Source organism: Neovison vison, chromosome 5 (assembly GCF_020171115.1).
Source record: "Neovison vison isolate M4711 chromosome 5, ASM_NN_V1, whole genome shotgun sequence".
In the NCBI taxonomy this organism is placed as follows: domain Eukaryota; kingdom Metazoa; phylum Chordata; class Mammalia; order Carnivora; family Mustelidae; genus Neogale; species Neogale vison.
In genome coordinates, this window is record NC_058095.1 from 54,538,884 (window position 1) to 54,561,493 (window position 22,610).

At 47.6% G+C, this 22,610-nt stretch overlaps 1 protein-coding gene across 1 annotated transcript in view; it reads right to left on the reverse strand.

The window, feature by feature from the left end:
• Positions 1-22,610, reverse strand: part of UBE2G1 (ubiquitin conjugating enzyme E2 G1) — a 107,612-nt gene that overhangs the window by 25,467 nt on the left and 59,535 nt on the right. Inside the window, exon 2 of the mRNA XM_044248829.1 lies at positions 6,939-7,041. Coding sequence (XP_044104764.1) covers positions 6,939-7,041 — 103 coding nt within the window. The remainder of the gene's footprint in view (positions 1-6,938; positions 7,042-22,610) is intronic.

A 22,610-nucleotide genomic window follows, 5' to 3' on the forward strand; every position in this document is an offset into this window, starting at 1 on the left:
TACCTAGGGAAGGCCAATGGGCTCCCAGCACACAGGGTTATCGTGGTAACACAATCGTGATAAAAGCAACAGGAGGCCACAGAGGGTCAACGAGAGAATGGGGTGTCAAGAACAAGCATGACGAGCAAGACAATCTGAAAAATCTGACAGTTTAAGGTACAGGGTAACTAACTAGATGGGGAAAGAGCACAAGTGGAAGGCTTTGAAAAGGAGGGGGGAAATCCTATCTGTTTACAAGGAGATGGGAAGGTGCTGGCAGAAAGACTAGAGACACTAGAAAAAGCAGAACTGAGCCATCAGAAGAGGAAAGAAAAGTAAGGGGAGCAAGGGGCCTCACCAAGAAAAAGAACATCTTTTCCTTTTGCACTGGAAAAAGGAGAGAATGAATGTGGTACAGATATCCAGGGGTAAAATGGAAGAAAACGGACAAACTTTATGCCTGCTATATGGCCTCCATTTCGTAACTTACACAGTGATTTACTGGAGAGGCTCTGAGAGGCACATACCATACCACCCATCACCCCTGCTACCCTGACTACGCGGATTAATGCCTGTGGGTCCGGGGACCGTTAACTGTGTGGACTACATTTTCAAACTGGGGGCGAATCATTAACCAGTCTTTTTAACAAATAAAAATCCCATAGAGGGGCGCCTGGGGGGCTCAATGGGTTAAAGCCTCTGCCTTCGGCTCAGGTCATGATCTCAGGTCCTGGGATCGAGCCCCGCATCAGGCTCTCTGTTCAGCGGGGAGCCTGCTTCCCCTCTCTCTCTGCCTGCCTCTCTGCCTACTTGTGATCTCTGTCAAATTTGAAATTAAAAAAGAAAAAAAAAATCCAGCAGAAAACACGGCGCTATCACAGTCTGGCTTACTTCATCTGCACGCATGTTTCTACTCACTACAACATACACCCATGATCTCCATCGAGTCACGATGTGGAATGTTTATGATTATGGGCTGTGGCGAAAAAAAGCCACAAACACAGAAAACAGCTAAGAATCTGCGCGAAAGGACCTCGAGAGAGCCGACTACAGGCCCTCGCACTTTATCCACTGGGAAGGCTACTCCATGCCGGAAATCGCCTTCCTCGGTCCCCTCGTCTTGGTTGAAAAGACCCACTTTGTAGCAGCCGACTGGAATCCCTGTCCTGAAAAACCGTCTCCGTCTCTTAAATTATCTTCAATCTTTAAAGCATCGAATTTCTTAACAGATGCATCTCGAAAGGTGTAAAAGCACATGGTTTTCCCTCTGTCCGCAGTACCCTCCCCACTCTGGACCAAGCACGTTATTCCTTCCAGTTTTTCTCCTATGGATGGGCTCCTTCTCTCTCAGCTGGGCCGTCCTGCCTGTTCCCCTGAAACCGAGCTCCGGGGTCCCGGCCTGCGGGAGCTAACTGCCCGTGAAGAGCCAAATCAGCAAAGAGGGGCACGAGCCCCCAGGACGGGGACACCGTCACCCGAATGTTAACACGTCATACAGTCACTACGTTTCAAACACGCAAAGACAGCACTGCGATGAGTCAAATTGACAACCTATGACAAAGCATGTGGGAACTGAAAATACGCCCATTACACACACAGTCTCATCACACGTACGAATCGCACACCTACCGAAGGATGGTAAAGAGCAGTAAAACCAAAAAAGGGTCACATTTGAAGAGACTGAGAAAGCTAAGCCTGGTTCAACTTTTTTCCACAAGCCTCGCTATTTTTATGTTGAACTGCGAAACTCTAACCTGGACCAGATCCTGTCATTCCATTCTGCCAGAGCCCACCCTTCCGCCGCATTTACTCGACTTCAATGCCACGCCATACGCTGCCATCTGAACTTCTGCTCGATACTGTTCTTATGGAAATGTTCCTGGTGATCCCTGTTTCTTGTCTGCTTCACCTGGCGCGTTTCTCCATGTACTACCACACTCGTGACTACCACAGTCGTTCTGCTACTACATGCAGGACACCAAACATCCCTAACCCTTCCTGGCACAGGTTTCTGCCCTAAACGCAAAGCTGCTAAGACCCAGCTGAAGCCATCGTTCAAAGTCCTGCAGCTAAGGCAGGTGGTGGGGTTGGGGAACTGCGCAGAGCCCCCAGGCGGCGTTCTGAAGCCCAAACGGGAAGGGCCGGGGTGTTGACGCCGCAGCCTGTGTGTGCAGCAGTGCTCACCAGACAGCGCACGGGGCCCACGTGCCCACGTCGGAAGGACAACTGTAAAGGGACTCTTGACTGTAATATCATTCCCACAGTCTGGGGAAGCGACTCTACATCTTCTACATGCACTCAAAGAAAGGCAATACAACGAAATGCACACAATCTTCATATTCTTCAGTTTCCCACACCCTGGCCAGCAGTGAGGGACAAAGGAAACCACACTTCCCGAAGAGACTGGCCGTTGAGATGAGAGAAGAAAAAGCAATAGAAGATGGTGCGCGTTCACCATTCACGAAAATTTTATGAAATTTATAATGACATGGTGGTATCCGAGTGTCCTGAACTTCCTTGGAAAACGTACTGCTGCTCTTGCCCGAAATGTCTGGTCCGTGGACACTGCCCGGTCATCGCAGGCTGGACGCAGTGGGCATGCACACCAGTTTCGGCTTCCACAGGCAGACAACCCAAGGAGTCCATTCTCCACGGATGACAGGGCAGAGCAGTCACGAACCTCAATGCCATGTAGCGACAAACGGACCGGCTGCATTCACGCTCGTGGCCAGGCTCCGTGTCCCAGGAATGCTGGAATACCTGGGTTCTTGATCACCTGAACAGAAAAGGGCACAGTGCCCTCTAGTGACTACATGAAGGCTAACGACACCCCAGAAAGGACACAACTGCTTTCCAAGGTTTGCACATGAGTAATTCTTGCTACCACTACAAAAATGGCCTAACGCTAAGTGGTGACTTCATCAGCTGGGTCTGGGTTCCATCTAAGCCCACACTCGCTTTAACTGATTTACACCTGGGGTCTGCGTGCCCATGCCCAGAAGACCCCTCCACCAACTGCAACACGGCCTCGCTCTCTCCACGCTGCTCGAGTACCAGAACACCAGTAACTTCCTTCCTGCTAAACCAACGCACACCATAAAATACTGGATTCCTGGCACTTTCAGGGAGCTTACTTCCAAACACACTTTCCTCTCTTTATCCACCCCCCTCGGAGACCCCCTCTCCGCACACACTCTCCTTCTCTCCCCATAGGCACCCCCAGCTCCCAGCCCATCTTTTTCACTAGAGACAAACTTTGAGGATAACAGTGTTAAGAGCAGATTTTTGTTGCAGAAATAAAATGCAAGTAAGGTGAAGGAAAATGAAATCCATGATCCCAAAATTAGGGTTCTTGGGTTATATGCTAGAACCCTAACTGGTGACTCCGGTTCTCAACAGTTGTGCTCTGTCCTTAGGACCAAAGACTGACCCAAACTCTTCAGCATTGTTTATGAACTTTGAGTAGCCCTCCACTCCCTGTCCAGCCTCATTTCCTGACGTCCTCTGTGCTCGCCTCACTTCTTGGCCACACCACGACCCAGAGCTCCCCTGGGAAACGCTGCAGCTCAGTCACTGCCCCCACATCTCCCCACCTCTGCCAGAACACCTCTCCGGTTCACTCTGACCTCGCTGCTACTAGTTCCAAATCCTTTCCACTGCAGAACTGATCTCTCCCAACTGCGGCCACTTCGTTCATCTCACCAGTTACTGGGTGGCAGTGAGCAAGACTGCCACACAGGAGGCAAGAGCCAGTCAGCCGCAGAGCTCCAGCTGCACACAACACACACCACACTAGGAAGAAGTGTTGCTTGCAGCCAAAAGCCTCCTAACTCTTTAGTTCCCACTTCAGACGGATCCTCCTCTGGCACAAGGCTGATCCATCCCAAACCTGCCACACCCCCAGTGAGTGCCCCTCTCCACCATGGCCATCAGCAGTCAAGTGACCGTGTGGCGACGTGTCTGCTCTCTGCAGTCAGGGACAACACTGAGCTGATATCAGGTCGCGCTCCCAGCGTCCAATTTAAGACCTCTAGGAAACGACTGAGCGAGATGAATGAGCAGTGTAAGTGCTGGTGTGATGCTCTATTTTTCAATCATTCTAAGTAGAAAATTGCCCAAGGGATGGCCTAGACTCTGTAAATATTAAATAATAAATCTTAAACCTCTTGTTTTGAGAGCTTTAAAAAAACAATCCCAGGGCGCCTGGGAGGCTCAGTGGGTTAAAGCCTCTGCCTTCAGCTCTGGGTCATGATCCCAGGGTCCTGGGATCCAGCCCCGCATCTGGCTCTCTGCTCAGCAGGGAGCCTGCTTCCTCCTCTCCCTCTATCTGCCTCTCTGCCTAATTGTGATCTCTGTCAATAAATAAAAGCTTTAAAAAAAAAAACAAAAACAAAAAACCAATCCCATAACTTCCATCACACTTGCATTTCAGAGATATTAACAAGAAGGAATCATGTCCAGGTTATTCCGGACGACGGTTACAACGTCTGTCAACTGCCATAAGGCCTCATTACTCACAGGGCATTCACCGTGCTTGTGGCACGGAGTTCAGCTCCCGCCCAACAGTCCCATGGGAAGGACTGTGCAAGTGGCTGCCAGCCGTCTCCTTGGGAAGCCCACACTCCAGAGGGCCCGCCACAAAGGCTGCTGCCATCCACATCTCACACCAGCAGCTGGCACTTCGTAAAGATAAACTGAAGGCCAGAAATAAGTTTTTAGTTGGCAGAAAGAATGGACTATCCGTCAGTACAGGGAGTGCTGAAATGTGGTTCTCTTTGGTGACGGTAAAGGTACACATCAAATACAGGGGAGATGTGCCACCACGGCACAAGGAAGTGTGAGAATTCTGGGAGACCCTTAGAGACGGAGTGTGGCCTGGAAGCCCAACTAACCCTCCAGACAGTCACCAGTTCAGAAGAATTCCTCCCATTATCCCCTGTCAACAGCAGGGATAGGTAACAAGATTCTGTCACTGGACTGTCACTGTGTCTTCTAAATAAACCTTCACGCAGTGTGATTAGCTTGAACACCTGAACTTCATCAGGCTTATAAACCAGGTTATTTGTACAGTTTTACCTGCAAAATTTAGTGAAAAATTTGCTTTCAAATAATTACATTAAGGTTGTAGGGGGATACCTCAAAGATGGTTTTCAATGGCTACTGTTATCTACCCAAACAAACAACACAGAATGACCAAACTGAGTTATTTTAGTTTTCAACAATCAGCAATACAAACATGGCACTGAGAAATACATCAGAAAAAAATTCTGGGGGTGCCTGGGTGGCTCAGTGGGTTAAAGCCTCTGCCTTTGGCTCGGGTCATGATCCCAGGGTCCTGGGATCAAGCCCCACATCCGGCTCTCTGCTCAGCAGAGGAGCTTGCATCCTCCTCTCTCTGCCTGCCTCTCTGCCTACTTGTGATCTGTCTGTCAAATAAATAAATAAAATCTTAAAAAAAAAAAAAAAGAAACCAGGGAAATAAGTGTGACTGACTTCTTTAAAAAAAAAACCTGATTGGAAACAATCATGACAAAACATGAATCACCTTCCAGATGACAGAAAACCCAAAGTCCACACCATAGCTCGCCCTGTATGTCCTGTGGCAGCCTGCCCTGGTACCAAGTAGCCAGAATTTTCTTTTCCATCAGGTAGGTATGACTATGGTGGGCAGGGCTTCCCCATCTCTGAACACCTAAGATGAAACTACCGTGGGGCGCCTGGGTGGCTCAGTGGGTTAAGCCGCTGCCTTCGGCTCAGGTCATGGTCCCAGGGTCCTGGGATGGAGTCTCACATCAGGCTCTCTACTCAGCAGGGGGCCTGCTTCCCTTCCTCTCTCTCTGCCTGCCTCTCTGCCTACTTGTAATCTCTCTCTGTCAAATAAATGAATAAAATCTTTAAAAAAAGAAATAAAGAAAGAAAAAGAAACTACCGTAACCGAATCCTTGCCTGCTTGGCGCCACGGAGGACCAGAGCTGAGTGAGCAAGTGCAGTCCCCGAGAAACTCCACTACACATTGGCCCCTCCATTGTGGGGCCCAGTGGTGAGTGAGAAGGTCACTGCATTCTGTGCCATGCTGCCGCTTCCAGAAACAATATGGAGCTTATACTAGTCACTAACACAGGTGGGCACGACCCATCTTCTAGAACACTATTCCTAACTTTCAGTCAGTCTGCAAAACTCCAGAGCAGGAAGTAAGGCTGTGGCCTTTGAATCTAAACCATGGGACAGGACACTGAAGACATCGCGCCGCTCTCTCCAGCTCTTGGACTCCATTGCACTCTGTTGGCTGACTTTGCATCGGTAATGAGGGCTGATTCAAAGAGATTAGCCGTGACCATTACAGTTATGAACTGGGAGAAGGTAAACATCAGTTCTCATCAGTGCTCTGTGGGGACCCAATTCAAGCAGTGCTCCAAGTGATGACCTTGAGAGTCTCGGCCTGCAGACATGCCATGTGAAACCGTGTTCCATATGAATCTCCCAGGTGTAACACTGCTTTAATTAGATTGACAACGAGCTGGCAGTAGTAAAGATGGCTCTTTGAAATGACAACGTTCCCTTTGCAGGGGAGAAACATTTTAATAAAGACTTTCCTTCTAACCCCATCCTGCCAAAATTAACCCAATACCCAAGAAACAAGCAAAAAGTACATTATTTATATATACGTTCACCTTAAAAATAGCTTTTCTGTAATAAATGTATTCTGGGTATTAAGAATATCTGAATTTTTGAAACTGTCATATATTTAAGAAAGCAACAGGTTTTAGACACTAGAATTTCAGAACAGAAAAAAAAAGCAGAACACAAAAACCCTAGACATGATCATTTAGCACAAATGATTTCACCTAAACACAGCCATTTTGCCTGCTTTAAAAAATAATTTCACTTCAGTTTACCAAAGCAGTTTCCATCTGAATTAATTAAGAGAGCTACTTTAGTGTCTGTTCCATGGTACTTACTAAAGTGTGTCAGGGGGACCAATGATAAGGACTTCCCACCGGTAAAGATCATTGTCATCTATTAAACCTGCTGAAAAGCCTTCCACTGGATTTTTGTTGAGTTCTGTGGAAAAAAAAAATTTTTTTTGATCAAAACCTTTAGGCATATAATTTTCACTCGACAGATAAATTACAGAACCTGAATATACATGATATAAAGTGCAAACCGTTCAGCAAATATACTGGGTCTAGAAGCAAAATGCTACCTGATGGCCAGAACATTCCCATTTCTGCACCAGAGGGCCCCAGTGGGGCAGCAAACCGTGCAGATCACATTCGGACCCCTCTCCCTTGCACGGTGTTTCCAGCTGGGCCCTTAGCATCCCAGGGAGCCCTGCGGTGGCAGATGGAGCTAGTTCAGACCCAGATACTCAGGGACACCTCTCGCAGACTGTGCCCGCGACTAACCCCAACCAGCACTCCAGTCATTCTTCCACTGTGGTCTTCAGGGCACACTCTCAGACGCACCAGCCGAGGCCCTAATACCCTTCTGTGGGAATTCACCGAACTTAGCCAACCTTCGTTTATGCCAGCACGCATCCGTGTGACAAGCCCTCTGTCACCTTTGGGACACACAGCTACAGCTGGTGTTCAGGTGGGACTCGGCAGACTCCACACTCCACACACATGGGGAGAGCAGAATCCCCAGGACTCGCCCGTGTGTGCTGACCCCGATGGCAGCCAAGCTCCCAGCTCACAGGACCGGCTTAATGGTAACAACCAGAGATGCACCCAGCTGGCTCCATCTTGATCTCAGGGGCCTGGGTTTGAGCCCCACATGGAGTGTACAGAATACTTAATAAATAAATGGGTTTTGAAGAAGAAGACGGAGGAGTAGGAAGAGGAGGGGGAGGGAGGGGGAGAAGGAAGAGGAAGATAACAACAGCTAGAGCCTATAGGAATGGCAGTGGCATCATGACTGTTTTTCTTCCAGAGAGAGGGTGCTCTTGGCGCGGATGGAAAATGATGGAAGCAGAGGGCCAGTGAGGTGGTGGCAGCATGGGGGGAGGGATTGTGGGTGGGGGGTGGGGACGCAGGCCAACAAGGGAGCTTACTGGATCAGGTCAGGAGTGCCATCTGACGGTTCCTAGACACACAGCGCTTAATAACGACCTACTGATGATGGGTATTATGAACAGATTTATCTAAACAGCTGTTTAATGAGGCATAATTGACCCTCAGTGAACTGTACTTATTTAAATTGGAAAATCTGATACATATTAATCCACATACACTCCTGCAAAGAAGTAACACTAAAACTGCGGTAACCAAGCACACACACTGTACACAGAAATCAGCAACAGGGAGGTCAGACGGGGAGCAGTGGGGGCCAAGCACTGGAGACAGCAGCCAGGGAGGAGTGTGCCGGAGGCCTCAGTGGTGTGTGATTCTCACACCCGCCCTGCCATCAGCCTCAAGCGTCTGATGGTGACCGTAAGCCCAGAGTGCTTTGACAGGACTGAACGAAGAAGATCTTAATTCTCTGAGGGATAAGGAGGTGTTGTGATTTCACTAACTAGGAGTTAACACCCCAACATGCCAATGAAACACAGAGCTTAAAAGCACTTTGCCTTTAAATTTGCCTTTAATAATCTCTTCTCGGCCTTTTGGCTAAGATCAAGTGTAAATTTGCCTTTAATAAATAAATAAATAAAATTTGCCTTTAAATACAAATGGCTTTTCTCAAAAGTTGAAAGATTTTTTAGAAGTCTAAATTTTTGCCTAAAAGGCAACACAGACTTAACGTTTTAAATCAGTACACTATTTCAAAATGCAAGAAATGTATTTTTACTTTTACTTTTAAATAGCTTAGTCTAAGACGTTTTTAAAAAGATACTGAAAATGGAAAGACATGAAGACAGGAACTGCATTTCGTTCCTGCATGTAAACACTCCCTGAGCAGCGGCAGCCGCTGTGGGCTCACATGCAGGGAGGTGCCCCGAGCCCAGTCCCCAGGGCAGGACGCAGCACACACCACTGCAGGGATGGGCAGCCATGTTCTTTTTCTAGAGGAAAAATCATATTTCATTTTATCACATTTCTCAGACCGTTTTCTTCAAAACTGTATTCAAGTCTTGTGGAAGATTCTAGAACTTATCTAGAAAATCTGTCTTGCTGCATTTTCCATCAGAATTCCAGTGGGGTTCTATAAATGAAGGTGGGAAAGTTCTGAAATTAGCATATATGGTCAAAATTACCATTGAGAATTCCCTTATATGTCCCATAAAGTACATCACTGCTTCTCCCCTTTGTCAATACATCGTAATTTGTAAAACTCTCCCGCACATGCCCTCCTTGCTCTTCTCCTACAGGAGCGATCACACCCATGCTGAAGATGTCCACTACCTCACCTCCGGTGCGGCTTCTGCCCCGAGCAGGGGTCCCCCAGGGCCTACACCCTGTCAGGTATCTGACACACTGATGCCACACCTGCACAAATGCTTCCCTTTCCCATGGGATCATCCCTAAATAACTGACCAAATAATGGTCTTTTGCCTTCTGTTAAGTTCCCAGTAATTACACTTCTAGCCCACACTCCACCCCTGACACTCGAATCCTGTGGAGTCTCAGCCCGATTCCCACGGAAGTAAACAGGTGAGCATGATGAGTGGTAAATGGGTCAACAGCAGCACAGAAATCTGCAGGTGCACAAAGAAGGGCACCTCACCACCAGGAAGAGACAGAAAAGGGCTTCCAGAAAGACAGGAGACATCGGAAATAAGAGGATCTGGGTGGCTGCTGCGAGGGTCACACAGAGGGTTAGTACACAAGAACCTGAAGCACGGACATCAGGAACTGCCTTGAACAAAGGCGACATGCGAGAGCAGCAGGAGGTCAGGAGCTGAGAAGCAAAGGGCCTTTATAAGCCCTGTATCCAGAGGGCAATGACAAGCCTTTGAAGGCTTTGTGTCCTGTTTTGTCTTTAAAACAATGAGATGACCATGAGATTCACATTTTCAAAAACAAACCTTGCAGAGCACAGATGATACAGAATTAGGCCCTAGTAACAACCAAGAAACCAAAAAGAAACCATCAAGGTAACCCTGGAAAGCGTACCTTTAGTAGGATGCCCCTGGGAATCATGATGGAAAACAGGGACATTTAGGAGAAAGAATCAGTCAACCAAACTTGGTGATGTGAGGGTTAAAATGACACAGATGTCCTCAGAAAGTTAAACACAAAGTTACCATCTACCCCAGTAGTGTATTCCCTGGAGAAATGGAGACATGTCCACATAAAAGATCCACGAAAATGTGTCTGTACCAGCATTACCTGCAACGGCAATGGCCCGAGATGCAAACGACCCAAACATCTGTGCCAACAAACGTCAGGGCATGTGCACCAGCGACGGCAACTCAGCCACAAAGAGCAAGGAGCAGCCACTGCACAGTACGACCCAGACGGCCCCCAACGCTGGGCGGAGTGCAAGCAGCAGACCTCTAAGGTCACGCACCATAGGGCCCCATCAACGGGACACCACCAGCAACGGCGAGTGCAGAGACAGAAAGCAGAACAGAGCTGCCAGCTCCCCAGCGGGGAGACAGGACATGGCTGTCGTGGGTGTCTCTACGGTGATGAAAAAGGTCTAGAAACTGAAGAGACAGCGGTTCGCCCAACACTGTGAAAACACTCCATATACTGTACACTTTAAAATGCCTGCTTCTCTGTCATTTCAATTTCATACAAAGTTTTAACAGTAACTCACAGGCTTCTCTGCAGAGCAGCTGGGTAGACATCTGCTCCTTCTCCAAAAGGGGACACACAGGAGGGGCACAGGGAAACCGAGCGGTCCCGCCCACCTGCTTGCTGCTCCCTGCTCTGGCCTCTATTCTTACCCGGACCTGCCCTCAATGCACACATGCCTGAGAGGACAGATAGCATGTGTCCTCCTTGTAAGGGACAGGAGCTAGGGATTTCTCTAGGACAGATAACATCTAAGGGACGACCAGGTGAAAATGAGAGGACAGAGCATCATACGCGTACTCCAGACCATGGGCACTAAGCAGCTGGACACCAGGGCCCCCCGGCTCCAAGGAGTAACACCTGGGCCTTGTCTTTGTTCTAACCTGTTCCTGGACGCACAATCCTCAGTAAAAACCCCAGGTCCAAAGACAGGGCTTTCCTTTCCTCTCTGAGTCTCCCGGACACTCGCTCCAGTTGCACCGACACACCTCTCCATATCCCTTGGATACCGCTTCCCCATGCTGCCGGCTCACGCTGAATTTCCGACACAACAGCCTGCCAGCATCAGGAGGCTGCGCCGATGTGAGGGGTGAGGGAAAGGAACGATGATAGGGTTAGTGTTCAGGAGAGAAAGAGCAAGAGCTGAGAGCAGGGTGGGGCAGGGTGACGGGACGACAGAGGTAGAGAGAAGCTAAAGTAGGTCCCACACTCAGCGTGGAGCCCAATGTCGGGTTTAGTCTTACGACCCGGAGATCATCGCCTGAGCTGAAACCAAGAGTTGGATACTTAACCGACTGAGCCACCCAGATGCCCCTGATGACAGGTTTAGTTTTTAAAACCTATGGGCATAAATACAGGGTTCTTTGTTTTTAACTCTCAGCTAAAGAGAGGGACTTGGAGAGTTATCAGAACACTGCTGATGACTCCAGTCATAAGACTGACGGCGTCACCCAAGGACAAGCACTGAGTATAAAGCCTTTATAGAAGATCCAGCTGAAGTCTAGAGAATACCGGTATTGGGGGGATTAAAAAAAAAGCCACAGAAGTGACAAAGAACAGGAAGACAGTGAAATAGGAAGTAACCCAAGGAAAAAATCATTGAAGAAGCCAAAGGAGAAAGTGGCCAACAGTAATAAACAGACAGTCCTCGGGAAAAGGGAGGTCTGAACCCAGTCCATCAGGTGCGGCAGGAAGCAGCCCAGGGATGCTCCAGGCACGACGAGTCTCAGGGTGATGGGAAGTCATGGGCCACCCAGGCAACACTGAGCTGACAAAAAGATGAGGGGAAAAAACACAAGGCGAACCCTTTTCTAGACATCTGTGGACAGAGAAGTGTGGCAGCCATACGAAGACGAAATGCCAGGTTTTTTCATGGAAAAGGCCGAAGAAAAATGTTCAAGCATCCTACTGACACCTAAATGTTGATAAGGGTACTTCACGCTACGTTCAAACCTGGATGCACTGCAAGACATAATTAACCAATAAAACTTAATGAAAAGAAAATAGAGAATTTTTTTTCATAATGGGTTGGAGGTGGCCTTCCTATGCCACCTCCAACAACCAAAACGCAACACTCAGATGATATTGCACAAAACATTTTAAATCCAGAATAAAGCTTTAACACAAAGCAGAGACCAGGAGAGACTATCTGCAATGTAACAGGTGAAAGCTCGTGGCCCTAATACAGAAGAGAGGGGAGGCGCGCACGGTCCAAGTACAAGGCGGAGTGGATGCTGCGAACAGAGTCCGGGCCTGCTGAAGACCCGCACGCACAGCCGTGCCCCGGCCTCCGCCTATACTCCATAAGGACCGCAAAGACACTTTCCGTGGGACAGACACGGACATTCAGCTTTCCGAACATACCTGGATACAATTTCAGGTGGAAAGAGCTCTCTTTTCCACAAATCACGACTGCTAAAGCAAAATTTCAAAGTTCTAAAACAGGCAAAACTACTAATGACTAGTACTTTTTAAAAAGATTTTATTTATTTGACAGAGATCAGAAGTAGGCAGAGAGGCAGGCAGAGGGAGGGGGGAAGCAGGCTCCCCGATAGGCAGAGAGCCCGATGTGGGACTTGATCCCAGGACCCTGAGACCACGACCTGAGCCAAAGGCAGAGGCTTTAACCCACTGAGCCACCCAGGCACCCTAATAATGACTAGTATCTGAAATCAGGACAAGACTGTCTTTTTTCTTTTTCTTTCAGAAAGGGAATGAGTAGTATCTGGAAGGAGGCATAAAAAGGGGCTTCAGGAGTACTCGTAATGGCAGCTGCACAAAATATTTACGCACTTTTCTTTGTCTATGGTCTACTTCGATTTTTTTTTATATGAAACCTTTGTCTTTTTCTTTTTTTAAAAGAAGAGATTTTATTTATTTATTTGACAGAGAGAGAGAGATCACAAGTAGGCAGAGAGGCAGGCAGAGAGAGAGGGGGAAGCAGGCTCCCCACTGAGCTGAGAGCCCGACATGGGGTTCGATCCCAGGACCCTGAGTCCATGACCTGAGCCGAAGGCAGAGGCTTTACCCACTGAGCCACCCAGGCGCCCCACACTTCATTTTTTTTTTTTTTTTAAGATTTTATATTTGAGAGAGAGAGTAAGAGAAAGCAAGAGAGGGCAGAAGGTCAGAGGGAGCAGCAGACTCCCCACAGAGCTGGGAACCCAGTGCAGGACTTGATCCTGGGACTCCGGGATCATGACCCGAGCCGAAGGCAGACACCCAGCCAACTGAGCCAGTCAGGCACCCACTACTTCAATTTTTAAAACTCAGTGAATCCTGGAGTGTCACATCATTGTTAGATAAGCATTATGCATGTCTGCAGTCAATCTGGAAATTGCTGCAGGCCAAAGTGGTCTACAGAAGATGTCCTTGAGAATAACCATCTGCAGAGGGGTAAGGAGTGGACAATAATGCATGTACGCACTCCTGCAAGAGTTGTTACTCGAGGTGAGAATGGGAATGGGGAGAGCATATGAAAACTAAGAACTCTATAATTTTGAATGTGAATCACAAGTTTCAGTAAGAATCCATGATTTAGCTTTAAAAATTCTGAGCTCTGTCCACTGAAAAGGTGGAGGAAAAATGACCAGCCCTGTAGAAATGAGCATCCCTAGTGCCCAGAATATGACTCCCAACAGGATTTCCTACTTACAGGGCCCAGGGATCTTCAGAGGAAGTGTTGAGCGCAGGTCTAGGGCAGGACAGGTTCTAGGCTCATCTCATACAGACCAATTAAAAAGGAAGCTGTCAAATAATACCATGTTCTTCTTAAAAGGACTCATCCAACTTAGAGAGGTCGCCACTGGTCGCATACAGGACAATCTGGATATCAACGAAGCCAGTAATGATGAACAGTCTAGAATAAACAGTGGTATCAAAAGCAACCCACCTATTGGTTCCACCATTTCTGGATGCTAATTATCTTTTTGTTTGTTGTAAAACCCAGTTTTTAAAAGATTTTATTTATTTGTCAGAGACAGAGCACAAGTAGGAGGAGCAGCAGGTAGAGGGAGAAGCAGACTCCCCACCAAGCAGAGAGCTGATATAGGACTCAACCCCAGGACCTGAGATCATGACCTGAGCCGAAGGCAGACACTTGACTGACTGAGCCAGCCAGTCCTGTAAAACCAATTTACAACAGCAAAAGATTCAAGATTTATTCTTCCTTTTATATACAAAATTGTACTACCAAGTAATCAAACAGTAATTAAAATTTGATTAAATAAGGTATCTCTCTATAGAAATAGCCCAATTAAAAAATGAAAAATGGACGCACTGCCATGCTGTCACTTTAGTGCAGGCACTTTAAGAAGGAAGACAAGCAGGTGCTATGAATCTCCGGATAACCAAACCCCGATTCGGGAAGTGATCTTGCCTCACTACGCTGAGCCTGTCCACGCCCCGGACACAATGACCAATTTCAGGAACACACAGAGAAATGTGGTTACAGACAGCCCGGAAATTCTAAAAGGCATGGCCTGGAGCCCTCAATAAGGACATCACATGGGAACAAGAGAGGACCGAGCTCAGACTTCAGAAAGAATGTGCCCATCCCTGGGCACTAGATGCTCATTTCTACAAGTGAGCATGAGAAGGCTGACCAGGTATTAGTAGTAAGATATTAGTGCAACCTTAATAACATAAAACAATCGTTGATTCTTTAGAATGTGGTAAGGCTGTCTACTGGTATTCCCACCCCAGTTGTTAGAGATGCAGACAAATGGTCACTGACATATGATACTTGTGACGAGCCTCAATACCCTACGGGACGGGGGAAACGGCTGCTCTTGATGGACAGCTGGGGTTAGGGGAGCCCACGGAGACTCCTTACACCCATCAGGCTACTCTGCTGTTACTGTATGTCTGACATTTGTCGAAGCCAGAAGAATACTAAAAAAGTCTGATAACGGGCTCTACTGTTTTTTATTGATCACATGGAAACCAACCATCACTGAGTCTCATCAGATATGGCAGGCCTGGGACAAACAAGTTCAAAGACCCAACTATGTACCAGGGAAATAAGCTGCTTTAACTGTAAGTGCGCCCTGCCAAGAGCACGGCACCTGCTACAAAGCCAACACACACTGGTATTCGTAGCCCAACACGGATTTGCGTGGCATCTGGGCGGCCATGGTCTCCTACCCTAGGCCATGTGCGTCCCTGTGGAGCTTATTTATGTAGCGCACAGCCAGGCTGTGGGTGCACTTCTGTAAAGTGACTATTCTTACACTGGCTTCTTTTTGAACTTATGAAATTACAAAAAGAACCTTTTATCCAGACACTAATTATTCCTCCTAAGTACTGAGATGGTTTATTAAAATAATGTTGACCTTATTATAAGAATAAATTATCATTATAATCTAAAACATTAAAATCGCCACAAATCAACTCACCAAAATTAACAGAGAAACATTCGTTTCCTCTAAGCTTCTCATTAGTTCGTCAATATCATGCAGTGTTTATGTCAGTCGGACCTGTGTGGGAATGTCAGCGGTCTCCCTAGCCTTGTTGTTGTGACGAGCCGGTCCTCGCCCACCCCCCTCACTCACTCACTCTTCCGAAGCTCACCCTCCCATCAGTGAAGCAGGGTGCAACCCAGACAGCCCAGACAGCCAGAGGAGCTCCTGTGTCGGCCACAGACCGCCCGCCTTAGAGCACAGGCTTAGCCACCTGCTCACTAGGCTGCAGACCACCCCAAGAGGAACCCCTGTCCGCCAGAGTGCTGAAGTCCGAGGAGACACTACACACCCACAGTGAATCCATCACGGCCACCACGCGTCTCTAGCAGGAGCCGTCGCGCACGGCCTCCATACCCAGGGCCCTGATACCAGGGAATGAACGCAGACGCAAGCCAGGAGAATGAGTTCTGGGAGATTTTTCAAACTGGAATTAAGAAAAGGAGTTCCAATCTCAAGGAGAAAGGCGGTATGAGAAAGCAAAGCCAAAACGGAGATAAGTAAGCAGAAGTAAGCAACAGAAAGAGACCCTACCAGCATTCCCGTTTCTGACACCTGGTGTCTCGCCTGCCCTCCCACCAATTTGGTTGACGCAAATCTCCTTCTTTATCTATACTTCATTCTGGTCCAACTCCTGTCCCTTCCAACTAAGGGCACCTATTTCGCCTCTGAAAGAGTGGTATTTTTTTGAGCTTACATTCCTGGTGGACTCTGTTCCTTTCCGCCCTCCCATCCCGAATACTGCACAGCAATGGTCTGCGTTGTCTTCCACCCTCAAGCACCCCACTCAAGGACGGGGACGGGGCAGGGATGGAGGCGCCTGACCTCCACCCACCCGGCTCAGGGCAGGTGAGCGGGGAGAGTCTGTCCTACTGCCGCCAACACAGGTGAGTCATTACTCACTTTACTTCAGCCCGGTTTTCTTAAGGATTGCTCAAACTAAATTCTGGGTATAAAATTTTCAAAACCAGGTTCGGTTTTATTTACTATCTAACAGGTCTTACCTCCTTATCTACTTGTTTTTACACAATGAAATGAAGTTAAGTTATCTATTTCTAATTATCAATACATTTGTTTTCTTTTGTATTCGCCTGCCCCGTGGTCTCAGCAACCTCAAAGTGAAGTCCACCTCTCCTCATCCTGCCTTGTTACCACCAACTGCATCAAGAGACTCACAATAAAAAAAAGAAAAATCTCTCAGCACAAGAATGAGGGGTTCGAATTGCTATCCCAAGTTCACTTTGACCATTTAATAACACATATAAAAATTCAGGAAAACGGGGCACCTGGGTGGCTCAGTGGGTTAAGCCTCCACCTTCAGCTCAGGTCATGATCCCAGGGTCCTGGGATCGAGCCCCGCATCCGGACCTCTGCTCAGCAAGGAGCCTGCTTCCCCCGCTCCCCCCCCCCCGCCTCTCTGCCTACTTGTCATCTCTGTCAAATAAATAAAATCTTTAAAAAAATTTTTTTCAGGAAAACTTCAGAAAAAGAATCTCAAAGAAATTACTATGAAATGATATCTTTTTTAAAAAAGACCTGAAAGAAGACATTAATTATAAAGCAACAGAGACATCCAAGCCAAGCAGGAACAATGTAAAGAAATAAAAGGAGAAAAAACAGAGACACAGATTACTGTCACATTGGAAAGGACAAAAATTTCTTAGAAATTGGGGTGCCTGGGTGGCTCAGTCGGTAAAGGGGCTGCCTTCGGCTCGGGTTATGGTCTCAGGGTCCTGGGATCAAGGCCTGCACGAGGCTCTCTGCTTAGCGGGGAGCCTGTTTCTCCCTCTCTCTCTGCCTGCCTCTCTGCCTACTTGTGATCTATCTCTCTGTCAAATAAATAAAATCTTTAAAAAAAAACTTCTTAGAAACTATAATAAAACAAATGGCCCTAACTTTAAGAAGGTGAACAACTGATTACACGCTTGAATGGAGTGAAGACAATAAAGGGAGATTTGGTATTCCTGAAGGGATTAGAATTCAAAAATGTGACCAATAGGAGCGCCTGGGTGGCTCAGTGGGTTGAGCCGCTGCCTTCGGCTCAGGTCATGATCTCAGGGTCCTGGGATCGAGTCCCGCATCGGGCTCTCTGCTCGGCAGGGAGCCTGCTTCCTCCTCTCTCTCTGCCTGCCTCTCTGCCTACTTGTGACCTCTCTCTGTCAAATAAATAAAATCTTAAAAAAAAAAAAATGTGACCAATACACACATAGAACTCTCCTGTAATAAGGAACGAAACACACAGATGGATCACACACTGCACAGGCCAGCATGAGTGCAGCCCGGGGCGCGTGGCATGGAGCACCGGGAGACGAACCGAGCAGTGGGCAGCAGTGTCGTGGGCGGCAGGCCGAGAGCAGACGGCAGGTCGCGCCCAGCACAGGATAACCAGCAAGTCTGAAGGCAAGCGGGGCACGAAAAGCACGAAACCAGAGGAGGCCAGGGTCCGATGGCAGGTGAGTGTCCCCAAGCCCTGTGAACGCAGGACTTTCGAGGGAAGGGGCCTTCCTGACATAACTGCTGGGAAACGAACGAAAACACAGAAGGCTGCAGCGGGAAAGCCAGACCAAACAGCCAGTGCACTCCCTGACCCCGTGCCAACGCGGAAGTAAAACTGAGTCGCTGTGACTGACAACAAGCTGTAAGAAGTACACTCTAACTGCTGCTCATGTAAAAACAGGGCTAACCTAAAAAACGAGATAGAACAGAAGGCAGGAAATGGGGGAGAGAGGAGGAAGACGCGTCCAAGCCTGCTCCGGCACACAGGCCACCATCAGGGGTTCTCGCAGGACTCCAAGAGGTTCTGATCACCGTCCCTCTGCTTGCGGGCTCACAGGAGCCACCCCACAGTGATGACCGTCTCTCCCACTTCAGGGCTGCCTCCAGTAACCCTTTCCAGCTGCTTCTGTTTCGTTCAGGCAAACGCAACCAACAGGACGACCTTTAACTGGCGCCTACTCTAGCCCCACATGCCCCCCGCACACACACTGCGAGGGTCTGGAGCGGACCCCACCGAACGCGGACGATGCTTACTGCTCAGTGGTGGGTTCTCTCAACTTCCTTTATACTTCGATTCTCTTAATTATATTTAAAAAGCTATTTTATTCTAAAATAGCACAGGGCAATACAATATAAGCAATCCTCACTCTTCCTGCTCATCCTTCAAACAAACACCGCTAACAACTTGCTAGACCCACTCTTTCCAGTTTTGAATATACCCTTATGCTCAGAAAACAGAATCACTTTACACCTTGTGCGTCACACAGCTACAGCACAAACATCAGTTACTTGGTTCCCCCCTTTTTTTCAAGTATAAAAAACTGCCATAGAACATCTTTGTACTGTCCTTGTGTGTCTGCGGAGTAAACCCAGAATCTGGACTCCTGTAAGTTGAATTGTGGGTCAAAGGAACGTGCACGTTATCCAGGAAAAGTTTGCCTTAACTCGTATCTGTAGGAACACTGTGGGAACCCACTTCCCTGCAGCACTAACACTAACCACGGACCACTGACAATTTGTATCTCTTAATGTACTACCTGCTTGTGTTTTTTGCCCTTTTTAAAAACATTAAGTCAGGGACGCCTGGGTGGCTCAGTTGGTTAAGCAGCTGCCTTCGGCTCAGGTCATGATCCCAGCGTCCTGAGATCGAGTCCCACATCAGGCTCCTTGCTCAGCGAGGAGCCTGCTTCTCCCTCTGCCTCTGCTGCCTCTCTGCCTGCCTGTGCTCACACTCTCTCTATCTCTCTGGCAAATAAATAAAATCTTAAAAAAACAAAAACAAAAGTCATCCGCTTCTCACTCATTTGGGTGAGCCTTTTAAACACTATGGCCCTGGATAACTGCCATTTTATTTTAAAATATTCTTGATTTGTTTTAGCTTTGAAAATTTTCATTTTTTTGCTAAACAGAAGTTCAAGGAATGCACATTAAAAACATACAAACAAACAAACAAACAAGCTTCATGATTCCTTAGTCTGTCATGCATAGAAAACCCCTTCTGGACTAAAATATTCCGGACTGCTTTCTTCTAACAGTCTTATCTCTTGTTTTATTTCAACTACTGGCTAATGGTCTGGGCATAGTCAGATTCCAAATCTGCCAAACGGGGACAGCAGTGTCCACTTCATGTTTGAGGAATCGACACACACGTCCAGTGTCTAACCTCATACTCGGCCCGTGATAAACACTCGATAACTATCATGATCCTTTTAGAGTTCAGACAAACATAAAGCTATGGACCCAGCTCCCATCTACCAATCGTAAACGGGACCAGTCAGTTGTTCCGGCAGTTTATGAAGTAAGCCATCCTTTCTCCAGGATCTGGCTCCACCTACTGCTGGACCCTGGATGGAAGGTGGTCAGGCTCTCACTCACCACTCAGCTTCACACCCGTCTGAAACGGCACTTCCCTCCCCTTGCGTATCTACCAAGAAACTGGAAAACCCCCACCTGAAAGTCTATCATTTGTTGTGTTGTAAACACATACACACACACACACACACACCCCTAAGTTGGCTACAGGGCACCTAGAAAGGGTTCCAAATAAACTACTAAAAATTAAACCCCTACATTTTCTGTAATACTTGTTTTTATGACTGGAAAAAGTGTATTTCAGGCAAAGGGGAGAAAGGAAGAACTTAATGGTAGGGAATCTTTTTTAAAAATAGTCGCGAGTGGGCGGCAGCTCAGTGGGTTAAGCCTCTGCCTTCGGCTCAGGTCATGATCCCAGGGTCCTGGGATCGAGCCCCGCATTGGGCTCTCTGCTCCGCGGGGAGCCTGCTTCCTCCTCTCTCTCTGCCTGCCTCTCTACCTACTTGTGATCTGTCAAATAAATAAATAAAATCTTAAAAAAAAAAAGCCAGGAGATAAAAGCTGATGGGGTGAGTGCACACATGTGCTTTAGGTGTCCACTGGCTTTTCAGCGTGTCTTTAATGACCTAAGACACGTGTTCTGCAAAGTCCAGATACAATGTGTGACAGACATGTGGACTATTTCCAGCTGGGGGGAACAGCAGATCCCTAAGAAAAGAAATGGAAATACACTATCATATAAGAAACAAAACAGAAATAAAATAAGTTAAAAGAAAAGGGAAAAAAGGGACTGGTATTGAGCTCGAGGCAGCTGGCCACTGACCACCCTCACAGAAAGCCAGCAGCTCTCCAGGCGCTGGAACCAACCCCTGCGGCAGCTCTCTGCCCTCTGCCGCCCAGTGCTCTGGATTCACTGCTTTCACGGCTTTAAAAGGACATAAGGAAACAACCACAAAGAGATGAGATGCAGCAGCCTAGGCCCCTGGAGCAAGGTTAGGACACACCCACTGATGTGCCAGCCATCCCCTCCACCCCACCCAACTTCCCAGATGAAGTCTACACTCAGACGCCACAGAAGGTACAGGATGTAGGGCCAAGGGCACGTGGTGCTCACAGCAAACTGCCCTCGTTCCCTGGAGCTGGAGGCCAAACACCTGCGAACAACCTGAGACGCAGACGCACCAGGCGAGTCCAGCTCTCTTGCTGAGTCTCTAATGCTTCCTATGGAGGGAGAAACAGCCAGGCTGCGTGTGAGACACTGTCAGTCAGAGTGACCAGCCTGGTCAGACAGGGCTCCCAACCGTCAGCACAACTCTGCACCAGGCCCGGCCAGAGTTCAAGTAGGAAGTCCTCTCGGGGCCTTGGCAGCCATGAAGAATGTGGAAGCACACATTTGTTTAAGCCAACGGTCCTCACAGAAGAAGAATGCAACCCAGGGTTCGAGAGGTGTTCCTGCAGATGTGCTGAATTCTGTCTAGTAACGTCCCTACCTAAAACTGCTCAGACGCACAATAGCCCCAAACAACATTCTGGATTCTGATCTTGTAAACAAAAACCAGCCCACTGTTCAACTAGGGTTAATTTACCTAAGTGAGGTGAATTTTATACACAAATTACCAATAAATAACATGCTATTCCTGTCACTTACCTTTTTTACGCTTTTCATTTCTCTTAACTCATTTATTAAATAAAATCATCAATTTTTAAATATGCATTCAGATACCGATCTTAGCCCTCCTTTCTAACTTTCAGTTGATTTTCCTGGAGTTTTAAAGATCTGCCTTTGGTAACACATCATTTGATTCGTTTCCATTATTCATGTCTTGCTTTTTGTTTTGTTTTGCTGTATTGGCTAGAACATTAATAAAAATATGAACAACAACGGCAATACATGCCTTTTTAGTATTCCTGACTTCTGATTATACCTATAATTAGTGCTGATTTTCAACACTATTATTTACACATTAAAGCATTTCATTCTTTTCCTACGGCTCTAAATTGCTTTTTGTTGTTGTTGCCGTCTGGTTTCTAAAGGCTGAAAGCTGGATCTTTTCAAATGCCTTCTGACATGCACATGTACGGTCACTGCCCCACACAGCCCACAGGACCGCAGCCCCTCCGATGCTCCCACGTTACGGCTCCAAGCGTCACAGGAAGACACCACCTGCACGCTCCTCAGGAGAACCCCACTGGCCGTTTACTGTCCTGCAGGTTTCAATTTGCTAAGATCTTACTCAGGATGCTGGCATCTATACTGGGATTGGTCCAGAATGTTTTGAGTCTAGCTGACACACAATGTTACCTTAGCTTCAGGTGTACAGCGCAGTGGTTCGACGACGGTCACCACATGTGTGGCTGCCACACGACACTGTCACGGACCCTATTCCCTATGCTGCGCCTTTCACTCCTGGGGCTCACTCGGTTCGCACCTGGAAGCCTGGTCTTCCCACTGCCCTTCACTCTCTCTGCCCACCCCTCTGGCCCAGAGTGTTTCCATGCTGTCTCAGGTTTATAATTTTGGTCTCAGGGTTATAATGGGCTCAAATGAAATAGGAAACTTCATAATTTTCATGATGGAGTAACTGAAGTGAGATGAATAAAAGAATAATCAGGTCAATACAACATAACAGGCTCTTTGGGAATTTATAAAATTGTCCACTGGGGAAGAGAGGAGCAAGTCGAA